General features: G+C 46.6%; 1 protein-coding gene across 1 annotated transcript in view; it reads right to left on the reverse strand.

The window, feature by feature from the left end:
* The window catches only part of LOC121639658 (vacuolar protein sorting-associated protein 13C-like), a 271,744-nt gene that overhangs the window by 250,401 nt on the left and 4,559 nt on the right, over positions 1-16,784 (reverse strand). Inside the window, 1 exon segment of the mRNA XM_041985039.1 lies at positions 13,667-13,709. Coding sequence (XP_041840973.1) covers positions 13,667-13,709 — 43 coding nt within the window.

The raw sequence follows: 16,784 nt of genomic DNA on the forward strand, positions 1-16,784 counted from the left end.
TCATGCATAGTCGCATGAGAAAAGAAATGTTTTTAACCTGGATTTAAAAATGTCTATATTTGGAAAGTTTAATCTCCACTGGCAGTTTGTTCCATTTGTTTGCAGCATAACAGCTAAATGCTGCTTCTCCATGTTTAGTCTGGACTCTGGTCTGGACTAGTTGACCAGAGTCTTTGGATCTAAGAGCTCTGCTAGGTTTATATTCTCTGAACATATCACAGATGTATTCTGGGCCTGAACCATTCTGGGATTTGTAAATGATCAGAAGGGTTTTAAAATCTATTCTATGACTGACTGGAAACCAGTGTAAAGATTTTAAAACTGCTGTGATGTGTTCAGATCTCTTAGTCCTGGTTAAAACTCCAGCAGCAGCATCTGGATGAGCTGCAGATGTTTAATGCTCTTTTTAGGAAGTCCTGTTAAAAGACCATTACAGTAATCCAGCCTACTGGAGATGAATGCATGGATGAGTTTCTCTTGGTCTTTCTGGGAGACTAAACTTTTAATCCTGTTGATGGTAAAAAGCTTCTTAGTGAAGCTTTGATGTGGCTGCTGAAAGTCAGGTCTGAGTCTATCAACACTCCAAGGTTACCAACTTGGTCGGTGATTTTTAGAGCCCGAGTCTCCAGGTGTTTACCAATGCTGACTCTTTTCTCTTTGCTACCAAACAGAATAATCTCAGTTTTGTCTTCATTAAATTTTAGAAAATTCTCCTTCATCCAGGTGTTTATTTGCTCCAGACACTGACACAATAAGTCTATTGGACTGCAGTCGTCTGGAGACAGAGACACATAAAGTTGTGTATCATCTGCATAACTTTGATAACTAATGCTATAGTTCTGTAATATTTGACCCAAAGGGAGCAGATACAAGTTGAACAGAAGAGGTCCAAGGACTGACCCCTGGGGGACGCCACAAGTCATGGCCACTCCCTCGGATTCATAGCTGCCGATCGTAACAAAATAACTCCGGCCTTCTAAATAGGACCTGAACCAGTTAAGGACCGCTCCAGAATCCAGACCAGTTTTCCAGCCTGTGCAACAGGATTCTGTGATCTACAGTATCAAATGCAGCACTGAGATCCAACAGAACCAGGACTGATACAGGACTAGAACCAGGACTGATATAGGGCCAGAACCAGGACTGATACTAGACCAGAAGCAGTCTTTTAACACTGTGACCAGAGCTGTTTCAGGGCTGTGATGAGGTCGGAAGCCGGACTGAAATTTATCAAGATTTCCACTTTCATTTAAAAAGTCATGAAGCTGGTGAAATACAACTTTTTCAATAATCTTGGAAATAAACGAGGTTAGAGACGGTCTATAGTTGTTCATTATAGAGGCGTCTAGAGTCCTTTTCTTTAGGAGGCTTAATAGCAGCTATCTTTAGTGACTTGGGAGAAATGCCTGATGCCAGCGAGCTGTTAACTATCAGTAGGAGATCACTTTCTACTGAGGTAAAAACTGTTTTTAAAAAGTCGGATGGTATCATGTCCAGAGTGCATGTTGTTGATTTCAAATGCCAAACTGTTTCTTGTAGGATTTTTAAATCAACCGTTTTAAATTGCGACATAACATCAGAATTATTTCCGGGTTTTAGACACAGACTAATTTTCTTGTTTGACTGTGTGGAATTAATATTTTGCCTAATTGTTTTAAGTTTTTGGCTAAAAACGTTTGTAAATTGGTTTTATTTCTCAGTGGAAAGGAATTCTGCCTTATCTGTTTAGGAGGATTTGTAAGTTTTTCAATCATAGCAAACAGAGAGAATTGTTGATGTTCCTGTTAATCATTCCAGATAAATGCAGCTCTCTGGCCTTCACAGCTCATTGTTATAGTTACGCAGGCTTTGTTTCTACAGCTCTGAGTGAATTTGAAGTTTATTTTTCCGCCATTTCTGCTCAGTTTTTCTGCTTTCTCTTTTTAGGCTGGTAACCACAGTGGTGTTTCTCCATGGTGTTTTCTGTTTGCTCAAGTTGCTCCTGATTCTTATCGGTGCAACAGCATCCATTACATTCAAGACTTTCAGATTGAAATGATCCAGGAGTCCATCAACTGACTGCTCTTGTTGTTGTTGGTAACATAGCTATGGCCTCCACAAACTTAGCACTTGTTCTTTCATTAATGTACCTCTTCCTAACCGAGGAGCAGGTTGGTTGGACATTCTGAGTGATCAGTAAATCAAACAAAATACAAAAATGGTCAGACATGGCCGAGTCAGCGACCACAACAGAAGAAATATCAACACCCTGAAATAACCAGGTCCAGAATGTGACCTCGAATGTGGGTTTACATGTTGCCACAAACCAAATATCTAATATGGAAGAAAAGATGAAATGGTTAAAATCAGTAGAGATAACCGACAATAATTCAGAAAATTCATCAATAAAATTTGCACAGTGTCCTGGCCGTCTGTAGATGATTAGAAATAGGATTTTAGGAATGCACCTTAAAATAAAACTAAGATATTCAAAAGAAGTAAAATTAAATTAAAAAAATTTAAATAAGGCAGCTTCTCATCCCCCTTTCCTCCCGTTTCCACATTTATTCATAAAACTAAAATGAGGGGGTGTGTTTCATTAAGAACTGTAGCACTTGTGTCTTCTGTTAACCATGTTTCTGTCAGAAAAAGAAAATCTAAACTGTGAGAAATGATGAGTCATTAACTAACAGTGATTGTTGGACAGAGATCTAACATTAAGTACAGCAGCTTTATGAAGTTTACTCTGGTCTCTGTTGTATTCTGAGTTGTACAAGGTACAGTTAACAGATTAGATCCATTCACCCCACAAGCTGATCATGTTCGATTCCTTATTTTACTAACACAGGAATCCTACTGGGTCCAGGCTTGATCTCAGAACAGCTGTCAGTAGTAGCAAAACTACAGCAAGGACCCTGAACGCATCATGTCATGTTATCTTCACTTCACTTCATGGAGGGTCAAAATAATATTTGGGTATTTCTCTGTCAGAGTCAGTAGCTCCATTGTTTCTGTGTCTTGCTCCTCACTTCCGGCTCTCAACCGAGGCAGACGCTTTTTCTTCTCCCTCCCTCTCCCACTCTGCCCTGCTGCTACTGTCCTGTCCTACTACTGTACTACTGTCCTGTCATCTATCTGAGCCTCTCTCTGCATTTCCTTCCAAAACTTAAATCTTGAGATATGGATCTGATCAGTTGGTCCCTAAATGCAATCGACCAAATTTATTCGAACCGGAAAACAGGCGTAGGGGAGCCTGCTTGCCCTGGCGGAACGTTTTCGGCTGGATATGTGATGGATTCCTGGGGAGTGTGGAAAGTCATGTGTCTGTCGATCCTTTCTGTCGAGGACGCTGAGGACATCTATACATTCGGTTTCATGATAACTGGGTTTCTGCTGTTTGGAGCGGGCGGTTTCCTGGCATATCGCAAAATTCGGACACTGTCGGCAGTCACTGGCAAGCTGCCGGATTTCTGTGCGGGTGTGTGCCGAGCTACGAACAATCAGGCTGTGGCGGTACAGGAGCTGAATCGTAAACTGGAGGCTATTCCAGTTCTGGATGGCAAACTGGTTGCGATTTCTGGGCTTGTACGTGAGGTGGTCACCAACTTGGAGAAGTTGTCAGCTCGGCTGGATGGAAACTGACCCAAAATTCGGATGATTGGAGTCGCCAGTGGGACCACTGTAGAGACTCAAGGCAGACGAAACAGCTCTGGCCTGAACCAAAACAAATGCTGTTATCAAATTTGGCTCCCTGTGCTGGCCTTGGAATGTTTTGTTGATGGACGCTCAGTCCCCCACCCTCCCCTCACCCTCTTCAGGGGCGATGGACTTCAACCTGGATCAGCCCTCAAGGATGCCCCACTATCATCAGGTGGCAGAGACTGTGAGGGAGAACTGGGACAAAGTTCATATGCCCACTTCTACGCACACACATACATGCACCACACTCAAGTACACAACTACAGATACATCCCCCTGTGATTCACTGCCTGGGCTGCTCCTTACCCCGCTCCTTCCACTCCCTGGTGGCGGGTCGACTGGACTGCGCTCGTGTCAGCTGCGTCCGGACTTGCTGTGATGGGAGACCCCCCCCCCACCCCACGTGTTTCTGATGTTGTGATTGTCTGAGTTTTGTTCTTTATGTACTGAGGAGTGTTTTTGTATCTCAATAATGGGCCCTTAGGCCCAGTGTGGAGATGCCTTTTTTATCCTCTCCAGCTACATCTTACTCCCCTAATGTTACCTTTCACCTATATCTAAGATAAGGAGCGCTGTAGAAACGGCTGCTCCGTCAGTCTGCCTGTTCCTGTTGTGTTATATGTTGTTTTGTCTAGTCTTGGATAGGTTGTACTGAAAACATGAATTTCCCTGCAAGGGATTAATAAAGTATTTCTGATTCTGATTCTGATCTTTGTTGTGAATTCTGCTGCTGCTCTCTGAACCTCCTGCACCTCCTCCCGTGCCCTGCTCGGTCAGGACAGATGATCTAAGAGGAGGATGAGGAGGATGAGGAGGGGGATCCCTGTATTTCTTGGTAGATGGTGGTCGCTGGGGTTCAGACCTGGATAGAGACATCCTTTGAAGACCTTTGGTGATGTGGAGAAGAGGATCTGGTGAGGGGGGAGAGCTGGGAGTTGATCGCTTCTCTGCTGTGTCCTTCGCTCTTATCTGTACATCATGTTTGGGTTTGCCGTCCCAACAGCATGATGCAAGTGTGCACCAAGTAATCTGCATCCAGTTAGATTTGAGGTACTATCATTAAGGCTAACTTCCACTGGTGCGTGTGCTCCATGGTTGTGTCGTGGCCTCCACAGCTGTTCGTGGTCATTTTTTTCAATGGTTTGGTTCACACCAAGCGCCACGGTCTGTATCAGAAGCATCCCAAAAGCGTCTTGCCACGGCGCGCCACTAAACATACACGCTGAGTCTATTTTTGACAGCACACGTCCAGAATGCGTCACGATGAGATAGCAGCGCTGTACAAATAAAGCTGAACTGAACAGCTTTATTTGTACATTTCTTGTCATATTTCAGTTTAAAAAGGATCCAATATTCTTTGTAGGGTTTATTAAGATCAACACGTTTTCTGAGATTTGAGTTTTACTCAGTAAAACTATCTCATCAGGTCATATAAAAAATGTTGTGTTTTCTGTGTCGAGTGTTGTAAATCATTTATGGAATACTGGTCCGTGATGAAGTCTGGAAATGTGACTTCACAGCTGAATGTCACATGATGTCTAAATGAAGCCATGATCCCGTGTCTGTAACGATGAAATGGAGATGTTACCTGCTAAGACTCATTTCTGCTACATTACATACATAAACAGCGACTTCCATTTCAAACGTTGTCATATGTCGCTGTCCTCATGCTTCCATGCATGTTTTACGTTGCCATGGATGCTAACTCAGTTCCTCCACCAGGGGGCAGTGCTGAGTTCAGAGTTAACTCCCACGAGCCGACATCAGTTTCAGACGCTGTTTAGAAGCGGTAATGGCCGACTGATGAAGCGGGGGTCGATGGACAACGTAGCCAGAGGACAGCCGCTCTGAGGTGAATCTGCCCAACCTGATATGACCAGTTTTGTTTAGTCCATTGGAATGTAAATAGATGGAGTGTAAATAACTGAACTCAGAAAAGTGCTGATTTGCTCTCCTGAACCTGCCTTCATCTGTTTAAATGAGACTCATTTATCCAGCTTTGTACCTGTTTTGGATGGATTTGTCTGGTTCGGATTTAATCGCACTGCTCACAGAAGAGCCGTGAAAGCCTCCGGTGGTGTCGGTATTTTTGTTAAAAATTCTGTTTTTGATTTCTATGAGATAACTATTGTAGACAAATCATTTGATGGAATCTTTTGTTTGTCTTTTCTTTATTCATTTACTGAATTTGATTTACTCCATTGATGTGAATTCCATATATATAAATGGTGATTTTAAGAGATGCATAGCAGACATAAGATTATATTGAGGAGGATGATAGCATGCCTAGAGTGACTTTGGATACAGGTGTGAACAGTCATAGAGGAGTCTTTAGTGATTTCTTGGAGGACTCAAAATGTTGTGTGTTGAATGGAAGATTAAACCTGGAAAATAATAATTTTTTCTGTTTCTGCATAGGGAAAAACTGTTGTGGATTACATTGTGATGCCTCATGCTAATTTTAATAGGTGTACCGAATTAAAGATCTACACTCCTCTGGATCTTGTAGAGAGGGTTGGACATGATGTTCTTAGTTTGATTGATGAGCGTAGAAAAAACAATCAAAGCAAAAGACAAAAGAGGAATTTTTCTGTTAATTTTCTATCCTCTGAATTGAGTCAAGGAGCGCTTCAAGACATCCTTTATGCGCTAGAAAATTGCCAAAATAATCTAAATAATATTGATCGGTGTTATGGTCATATTTGTGACCTGTTGCATAAGGAGATGGACAAATTTGGTTACACAAAAAAACATGCTCAGAGGAAAAGTCATTGAAGGAAGCGACCTTATTGGAACAATGAGCTAAGTGAACTATGGACTCGTCTGCGTTACGCAGAAAAAATGTTTCTTAAATGTGAGGAAAAACAAAGAAAAATAGATCCGGGCTCTGGGGTGTCGGGTCTCCCCCCTCTCCTGGGGGTGGGGGGTCTGCCGCTGCTGGGGGGGGCTGGGCCCGTCCGGATGTGCCGTGCCGGGGGTTGGTCCGTGCCCTGGTGCTTGGTCGCAGCCCCGGAACCTGGGTGGGGGTGTGTTTGTATATAGGTGGGTGTGTATGTGTGTGTGTCTGTAGGTATGCTGGTGTGTGGGTGGGTGTAGAGGGATGTGTGTGCTGTATGTGTGTGTGGGTGTGTATGAAGGTCTAGGTGTGTGCGTGTATGTGTGTGTGAGTGGTGTGCGGGTGTGTGTGTGGAGGTCTATGTGGGATGTGTGTGTGGGTGTGTGTGAAGGTGTGTATATATGAGTGTGTGCACGTGGAGGTCGAGGTGTGTGTGGAGGAGTGAAGGAGTGGGTGGAGGCGTGAGTATGTATGGAGGTGCTTGTGTGTATATGCAGGTATGTATGTGAGTGCGTGTGTAGTGGTGTATGTGTATGGAGGTGTATGAGAGTGTGTGTGTATGTGGGCACCGGTGTGTGTGTTTATAGGTATGTGCGTGAAGTGTGTGTGTGGAGGTATGTGCACGTATTGAGGTGTTGGTGTATAGAGGTGTGTGAGAGGGTGTGTGAGTGGCTGGGGGGAAAAAAAAAAAAAAAAAAGAGTGTGTGTGCGTTTGCAGGGGGTTAGGACGTGTCCTCTGGGGGGCGCCCTGGCCGGGTGTTGGGGGCGTGGGCCTGGGGTTCCCTTCCTTTGCCTCGCCCCCCTCCCACTCAGAAAGAGGAAAGTGGCCCCTTGGGCTGGTGGCTGGCCCCTGGGGGGGTTCGTGGCGTGCCTGGGTTGGGGTGCCTGCTCCGGGCCTGTGACGCCCTTCGGGGCCGGCGGGTGACGGGGGCGCCCTAAGCCACTGGCGGGTCGTCTTCCAGGGGGGAGGCTTACTCCCCTCTGGACCTACATCTCCTGACCCCTCCCCTCCCCCACTCTTCACTACATACACAGGTAGGGCTGTGGGAGGTGTGCTTGTTGCGCTGGGCGGGGCAGGGGGGTCATCATAGTGGCCCCGTTGCTTCGCCGAGCGGCAGCATGCCTCCCAGCTTTTAATTCCACTTAGTCACTGAGCACAAATAACATTTGCAACATACAAACACGTTTTGGGGGGTGGAACATGCGAGGTCAGGTGGGTGGGACTGCTCAGGTGGCCCCGCCCCCTCCTCAATGCAGTTACTGCCCCCCAATTTTAACCCTCTTTTTTTAATTGCAAACAGCACATAATATATTCCATCACTAGTGGGGGAGGGAGGGGGGATGGGGTCTTCAGGCGCCCCTGTCTCCATGGATGGCCCGGGGGCGGGGCGGGCCGGGTGGCCTGTCGCGTTGGCCCGGGGCGTAGGCGGGCTGTCCCGGGGGGTTTTGGCTGCTGGCCCTGGGGGGAAGGTGCTGTTTTGGGGGTGGGGAGTGGGGGGCGGGGGCGGGGTGGGGGCCTGACTCGTGTCTCCTCGCCTCCTGGCTGGGGCTGTCCCCCCGCGGCGTGGGGTGGCGGGAGGATGGTGGTGGGGGGATGATGTTTGTGTGTGTGTGTGTTGGGGGGGGGGGAGAGGGGTGTGGGTGTGGGGGGATGGGTGGTGGAGGGATGGTGTGTGGGAGGGTGGGGTGTGTGGAGGTGGATGCGTGGTGTGTGGGAGGGGGGGTGGTGTGGGTGTGGGAGGATGAATGGTGGAGGGATGATGTATGTGTGGGAGGATGGGGTATGTATGGGAGAATGTATGGTGCAGGGATGGGGGAGTGTGTGGGAGGATGGATGGTGGAAGGATGGTGTGTGTGCGGGAGGATGGATGGTGTATGGGAGGGAGGATGGTGTGTGTGTGGGGGAGTGGTGTATGTTTGGGAGAGTGGGTGATGGAGGGGTGGTGTGTGTGTGTGGGAGGATGGGGTACGTGAAGGTGGATGTTTGGTGTAGGAGAGGGAGGACGGTGTATGTGTAGGAGAATGATGTATGTGTGGGAGGATGGGTAGTGGAAGGATGGTGTGTGTGTGTGTGTGTGGGAGGTGTGAAGGTGGATGAATGGTGTATGAGAGGGAGGATGGTGTATGTGTGGGAGGATGAGTGGTGGAGGGATGATGTGTGTGTGGGAGGATGGGGTAGGTGTGGGAGAGTGTATGGTGGAAGGATGGTGAGTGTGTGGGAGGAAGGATGGTGTGTGTGTGGAAGGATGGATGGTGGAAGGATGGTGTGTGTGTGTGGGAGGACAGAGTATGTGAGGGTTGAATGGTGTATGCGTGGGAGGATGAATGGAGGAGTGGAAGGAGAGTGTGTGTGTTTGTGTGTGTGTGTGTTGGTCTGGGGGGGGGCAGGACTGGTTCTCGGGGTGTGCGGCTGGGCGCTGGGGTGTGGGGCTGGCCTCTGGTGGTGGCCGTCTGGGCGGGCCGGGTCCCCCCGGGTGGCGTGCTGGCCCTCGGCCTGTGGGGGAGGGGGGTGTCCCTGCGCTCCTGGGCCCGGGCCCTCTGCCCCGTCTGTCCCGGGCGGCCGGTGCCCGGGGGGGTCGGGGACTGCTGGCCTTGGCCCGCCGGGGCCGGTGCCCTGTGTCCGCGGGGCGGCTCCTGCTGGGGTCTCCTGCTGCTGCCTTCCTGGGCGGGCGAGTGGTCGTCTCTGTGGACCGGTCGGGATCTGTTGCCTGCGGGGGGGCTGGTGGCCTGGGTCTCAGGACCGCTGGCCTGACTCTGGCCTCTGTTCAAGTGAGGTGGCATCTGCATGATCACTCTGCATGGTCACTCCTTCCTGAACGTCTCCACACAGTCTTTGCGTCGCCGTGTGGCCGAGTTCTCCAACACATCCACACAGGTTTCTCTGCGCGTGTTCTTGAATACAGCAGTTTCACTTATATCTATTATCATATTTTTTTTTCTTTTTTTTATTATTTCTGTTCTTATTATTATTATTACTCTTACTCTTATTATTATTATTGTTACTATTATCAACTAGTTGTGTAATGACCTACTGGCTAGGATGATCTTAGCTATATATGTTGTAAGTAGTATGGATTACATGGTCTTCTGTATGATGTTTCAAGTCCCCACCCGCACTCCCCACACCCTTTCTGTCCCTCTCTCTCCCCTCCCTCTTCTCTCTACTTTCTTTTCTCTCTCTCTCTCTCTGTCCCCTCCGGTCGAGTCCAGCATTAAGAGTCTGATTTAATAAAGTTTCTCATGTCATCAAGAGGGACTTTATACATGTAGTATAAATCCCTGCTTGATAGAGTAAAATTGCCCAGCACCAGACGGCAGCCAGACAATCATTCTGTTTGCAACGATGCTGGACAAGACAGGTTTAAAAAAAAAAAAAAAAAAAAAAAAAAAAAAAAAAAAAAAAAAAAAATAGATCTTAAAAAAAAATTTCAGCGTGTCAACGTAAGTTTGACAGAAGGCTTAGGTACTTTAAGAGACGCTTCACAAGAGGACAGGCACTTCAGTTAGAACTTTTGGAAAGTAGGAACATTTAGCAATTTTGGAAAGTTATAAATAACTTCGGTCCCCAAAGAAGTACACTCATTTCCTTTGTGGTTGTCAAGGAAGATGGTGTACCAACTTTTGAAACTGAAGAGATACTCAATCAGTGGAAAAGGGATTTTGGTAATCTGTATGTGGCTAATACCTCCCCCTCATTTAATGATTATTTTTTAATAAGGTCGGTAGGCTAAAATGTGAATTGGTGATTATGAATAATGTTGGGTTTTACTGTGATTAGTATGGGCATCTCTCTAGAGGAGGTGAGGAGAGTTGTAAATAAAGCCAAATTACATAAAGTGACAGGAGTTGATGAAATCCCAAATGAGGCTTTTAAAAACGCCAGTCATGTTAAAGATCTTATATATGGTCGTTTTCAAAAGTGTTTCCAGGACGGTATTGTTCCTACTGCGTGGAACAAAACTATTATTAAACCTATTCATAAATCTTTTAAAGTGGATCCAATTATAGGGGAATTAGTCTTCTTAGGACCGCCTATAAATTATATTAATGGGTCTTAAACAATAGACTAAATTATTTCTTGGAGTCACAAGGCATTTTGGTGGACAAAGAAAATAGCTTTAGGGAAAACCGAGCATGCATTGATATAATCATATTATGTATTGTCCCCAGCGGTGAGAGCAAGGTTAAAGGAGGGAAATTAAACTTTCGTTTGCTTTGTCGATTTTAAAAAAGCTTTTGACGGGATAAATAGAGAGCTTCTGGAATATGAGCTAATCTCTTCTGGTATTGGAGGTAAACTTTATAGGGCGGTTAAATCACTGTATACGGATCCTGTTGCATGCATTCAGTTAAATGATTTTAGAACTGAATGGTTTCCAACCCATTTTGGAGTTAATCAAAAAGATGTTCTTTCACCAACCTTATTAGCTTTCAAGGTAAATGACTTAGTCCAAGAAATTAAACAGGCCAAGCTTGGTTTAGGCTTAGATCACTTAAATTTGAGTATTTTGTTATATGCTGATGATATTTTGCTAGTTGCAGAAAGTGGTGTTAATTTACAGAGGGTGCCATCTTGGAATTGTTTTGATTTATAATGTATAGTGTCTTGTAAGCCCATAAGGGCTGGGCATATTCTGTGCATGACACTGACATAAATAAACCAAACCTGTACATAACCTGTGGACAAAGAATACCAAGCCACTCGAGAACACATTTCACAGTGATGGTCAGGGCTCTACATTTTGTAATGAACCTCAAAGAAGCAGATAAACAGTGTCAAGCTTTCTCAGACATTGAGCTGAAGCATTCATATAAAACAGATTTCCATAATCTAAAACAAAGTCTGATTATTCATAGCTCGACACACACCGGCACAGAAATCCAGCAGCTGGCCAGTGGCCGCCGACAGTGTCTGAATTTTGCAATCAGGAAACCGCCCACTCCAAACAGCAGAAACCCAGTTATCATGAATCCGAATGTTTATATGTCTTCAGCGTCCTCGACAGACAGAATCGACAGGCACATGACTTTCCACACTCCCCAGGAATCCATCACCTATCCAGCCGAAAACGTTATGCCAGGACAAGCAGGCGCCCCATCACTTAGTGTAGGTGGAGGACTGTGACCTCGTTGTTTTGGGGGCTGGAAAATGGCCAGGAGTGACTGGTGGTTGCGGGTTCTTTGTGTTTTCCCATGGTGCAGGCCCTGGGCTGCTCTGTGGTGGGGGCAGCTCTCGGTCCGGGGGCTGAGGGGACCCCCATATGTGCCGGGGGTCTAGGCCTGCCCGGATGTGCTGCCATGGTGTGGGTTGCCGCCCTGGGACTCAGGGTATGGCCCGGGGGCAGGAGGGGTGTAGGGGTTTGAGGGGGGGCTGAGTGGGGTTCGGGGGATTGGTAGGGGGAGGTGCTGGGGTGTGAGACAGAGATGTTTGTATGCTGTGTGTGTGTTTATGCTGTGGATGAGTGGGATTGTGCAAGAGCATAGGTGAGTAGGTGGGGTGGGGAGGGATGACATGACCCTGTGGGGAGCCTGGGTGGCCCTGGGGGTGGTGTGCCGTGAATCTGGGCTCTCCCGCTATTCTCATTTCACTCCTCTCCTTCCCCATGTCTGGTGGGTGGGTGTCTTCTGGGGTCGGTGGCGGTTCATTGGCTGCGTGGCCTGGTTGTTGGGGGCGGCTGCCTCTGGCCTGTCTTGCCCTGGGGGGCATCCTGGGGAACGGGGGTGCCTAGTGCTGCTAGCAGCTCACCATCAGGAGGGAGGTTCTCTTCCCTTCAGACATACATCCCCAGAGCCCTCTTCTTCCCTGCTCTCCATCTCTTTCTTACACACACACACAGATGGATTTGGGAGGCGTGCACATCATGCACCGAAGTGGCTTCCTTAGCTGCACCCTGTGGCGACTCGCCTCTCAGTTTTAATTACACTTAGACATCAAAACACCATGGAGCATGGTGGGTGGGTTATGTGTGACATAACTGTGTGGTGGTGAGTGCTTGTGGGTACGGCACAGGGGAGGGTGTGAGTGTGGGGTTATATGGGGTGGAGATTGGAGTAGGTGGGGAGTGGGGGGGAGGGGGGTCGATGGCGCCCTGGTTCCCAGGGTGTGCGGCTGGAACATCGGGGTGTGTGCTGGCCTACGCCGGGTGGTTGTCTGGGGGGGCCTGGTCTTCCTAGGCATAGTGCGGGTCCTCTGCTTTTGGTGGGTGGTGCGGCCGCCTCTGGGCTCCTGGGGCCCTGGGCCCTTCACTTGGGCTATCCTAGGTGGACGGTCCCTGGCGGGGCTGGCGGCTGCCGATCTTGGCCCACTGGGACCTGTGCCCCAAGACCGTGGGGGGCTCTTGCTGGGGCTCTCCTCTGCTGCCCTTCAGGTGGGGCTGGAGTCGTCTTCGTGGTGGGGTAGCTTGGGTTAGTACTCCGGGGCTGCTTCTGAGGGCCCGGGTCTCTGGCCCTGGTCTGTCTCTGACCTCCATAGAGGCGTGGTCGCATTTCCACGATCTCACTCACCACTCTTCATCACTGATCACTCCTCTTCCTCATGCTCTGCATGCTGACATAGTCACTGAGTTGTCCAGTGGGTTTATATACTAAGAAATATTTTTTTTTTTACTTTTCCTGTGAGTTAGTATCTGGTATCTTTCATGATATGTCTTTTTGATTTGGTTATTATTTAAGAACTCTTAATGACTAGCAGCTCTGTTTTTTTTGTAAAAGTTGTAGGAAACTTTCTGGTGTGTTCATGTACAGGTGTAACAGTTTGTTGTCTGGTGATGGAGTGGATTGAAGGTCGTTGCTTCTATCTGTGGTGTTTTTGTCTCCAATCAGGTCCAGCAAGATTACATAGATTCCATGATTCAAAGTCAATAAATAAATAAAGGAATCACATTATCAAGAGGAGCCTTACCCATAAGCCTCCTCTCGGCAGAGCAAATTTGTTCAGAATGATACAGCAACCAGATTATCATTTTGCTGCTATGATGCTGGACAGGACAGGTTAAAATAAAAAAAAAAAAGGCTGTGGTCCTTGGCAAAAAACTGGGGTATACACTCAGAACTGGACCCATTCCTTAAATTCTGATTAATCTGCACATCAGATTTCTTTAACGTTAATTTTCGTTTCAGGTTTTCTTTTTGTCTTTGGGTCTGAGAACTCACCAATCTGTCCAGCCTTCACCTTGAACGGAACATCCAGGTCGTTCTGAAAAACAAACACAAAGACAGTCTCAGATACATAAACACATACTTTTACCTGAGACCAGGAAAGTAGATCCTAAAATTCCAGTCCTCACCAAGACCAGGAAACTAGAATCTAGAACTCCAGTTTAAAGGAGTGATGTAAAGCTGCGTATCATCAGCATAGCTGTGAACATCAATGCTGTATCCCCTGATGACATTCCCAAGAGGCAACATGGACAGGTTAAAAAGAAATGGGCCTAGAACTGATCCTTGGAGAACCCCACATTGGATTTTATGGGACTTTGAGGACCCATACATATACACATTATATATTATATAAACATTAACACTGTATATGCAGGGCCCCAGACTAACTTTTTTAATGAGGAACACATCGGCCCCTAACTTAAATTTTTAGAGTGCAAGCAGAAAATTTAGGGGCGCACACTGAAATCGCCTTGCAAAGCAAATATTCACATTTACTCTCATTTTCACTGTATTGGTGATAAATACTTGAACAATAAATTCAGAAATTACAAGTTTACATTTCACTTTTTTGTGCAGCATTTGACATAAAAAACATCTTACTGGTCACACTAATATAAAACAAGTAGACACGGAACTTGTCCAGTCAAATCAGATTTGATTCACTTTGTAGTTGAAGCAGAACGACATCTTTGTCCCCATCGTCCCCACAGGACATGGTACTGGTCCATGTAGTTCCTGCTAATAAACAACTTCAGGGACTGATGCTCCTCCAGCCGCTGTTCCCACTCCTCAGTAAGAACAACAGCTATTGGCTGTCCTACAAGTCGCTAATTAGCATCATCAGCCTGGTACATAAAGCTGTAATGGATGCTGTTATAAAGAGGGATGTCATGGGAAAGGCAGAAATTAATAAAAAGACAACCTAAAAATGTTTAGAACAGCAAATAATAAATAAATAAAATACATAATAAATAAATAAAATAATTCTGTCAATGTTTTCTTCATTTTTAGTTCAGCTTTTTTAGTGTATTTTGTTTTCTAATTAGGAGTCTGGAACATGTCGCACCACTTTTAACTTTTTAAATATTTTTGTCCACTCTTTATTAATAGACATAACTGATGGCAAACCAGCAGCTAATTTGCACATTACTGTAAACTACTGGGCTGAAGCGAGGAGCAGAAGTTTGTTAGCAACTGAATAAATTCAGTTATAACTACTATAAGACAAAGACCGGCAAATGTATCGTCGCCGTTGTAGAGCAGATGAGAAATTCACTCGCAGTGTTTTATTCGCACAACGCCATCTGGTCGCAGTCTGGAGCCCTGGTATTTTACAAAGCTAGGCACATTAATTATCATATGTATACTATGACTCATTACTGATACAGAGGGGAATAACAGTAATAACCACTCCTTGAATTAAAAAGGTATTTTTAGACTTTTTTGTAGTCTCCATTACAGACACCACGCCCCTTATCTTTGCACTGCTGTTGTCCTGAACGTTTTCAGGCTTTGCAGCAAACGAGAGGTAAACTTTCTCCCCGTCCTCCTGCAGCTTCTTTTGTCTTCTCCAGGTATTCCAGCAGCTCTGCATCAGTCCCATGTTATGGTTTTTCAACCTTTTAAAGTCATTTACTAGCTGGTCGACGGTTCTTTCGTAGCCTGCTGCAGCATCTCCCTCTGCAGATGTCCGAAAGCAGCCTTCATCCGAGCCCTAACCCGCCCCAGCCGCTGACCTACAAGAAGATCTGGCCCAGCAAGGACACAGCTTCGAACCAGTTTTCAGAGTCAGGAACGGGTGCGTGAGGAACCGGTGCTTAGGCAGACTCTGGCTCCGAACCAGCACTGGAACCAGCTCAGTCAAAAAACCCTCTTTGATGCCCAAGTCAGGCACCCCGAGGACCAGAGCATCACCCACCAAACGTTTTTCAAAAACATTGTGTTTATGTTAAAATGTGTGTAAATGAATAAAAACTTGTTGGTTAGTACTCTTTAAAAACAGTTGGGTCTAAATAACTCTTCTTCAGAAGGGGCCTCAGCAGCGCTGTTTTACAGGCAGATGGGAAGATGTCCGTCTGAAGGGAGCAGTTTACCACGTCTAAAAGCTCACGCTCAGAGAAACCATGAAACGTTTTGGCTTGCCGGGTTTGTCTCGCTGGGTTTAGCTCGCTGGGTTTGGCTCGCTGGGTTTGGCTCGCTGGGTTTGGCATGCTGGGTTTGGCTCGCTGGGTTAGCTCGCTGGGTTTGGCTCGCTGGGTTTGGCTCGCCGGATTTGTCTCGCCGGGTTTCTCTCGCCGGGTTTCTCTCGCCGGGTTTGTCTCGCCGGGTTTAGCTCGCTGGGTTTGGCTCGCTGGGTTTGGCATGCTGGGTTTGGCTCGCTGGGTTAGCTCGCTGGGTTTGGCTCGCAGGGTTTGTCTCGCCGGGTTTGTCTCGCCGGGTTTGGCTCGCCGGGTTTGGCTCGCCGGGTTTGTCTCGCTGGGTTTAGCTGGGAGAAGCCTCGACCAAGTAGGACAAACTCTCCAATGTTTCCTCGGGTAAAAGCAAAGCTTCAAGTATGTTAAAATCAACATAGAGGACTCGTTAAAATGTCTTATTAAAGCCCCGGTGTGTAGCTTATTTGTCTTTTTGTTAGCAAAACTCAAGTATCGCTTTCATAAATACGTATTTTACCAAAGTCTAATCATAATCGCATCCAAATGAAAACGTTCTCGTAGCTCAGCGTGAGCTGGCGGCGAGCCCGACTGGAGGCCGCCATGTTGCATCACCATCTCTGAATACGGCAACTGAAAGGGGACAAACTTGTTAGCCTTACACGTTTTACCTGCAAAGCCCTGCGTGTTTCCAGGGGGAGCGACCATGGGTCATTCAGATTGCCAGTTTATAATGAAATGGAGGAAAAAATAGCCAAGAAAAAGAAATAACAGCGAAAGCGAGAGTACATTGGTGGAGCGTTTCTGCTGGATGGGTGAGTTCATTCAGTCTAACAGTGAAGTTTATTTTGGCGTTAGAAACAGGGCAGGGTGGTCCAGCAACTACTTCATCCTCCCGTTTAAGTCGGATCATTTACTGTAACTTGCTGTATAAAACGGCAGAAACGGCTAATTTGTTA

This window comes from Melanotaenia boesemani, chromosome 1 (assembly GCF_017639745.1).
Source record: "Melanotaenia boesemani isolate fMelBoe1 chromosome 1, fMelBoe1.pri, whole genome shotgun sequence".
NCBI lineage: Eukaryota > Metazoa > Chordata > Actinopteri > Atheriniformes > Melanotaeniidae > Melanotaenia > Melanotaenia boesemani.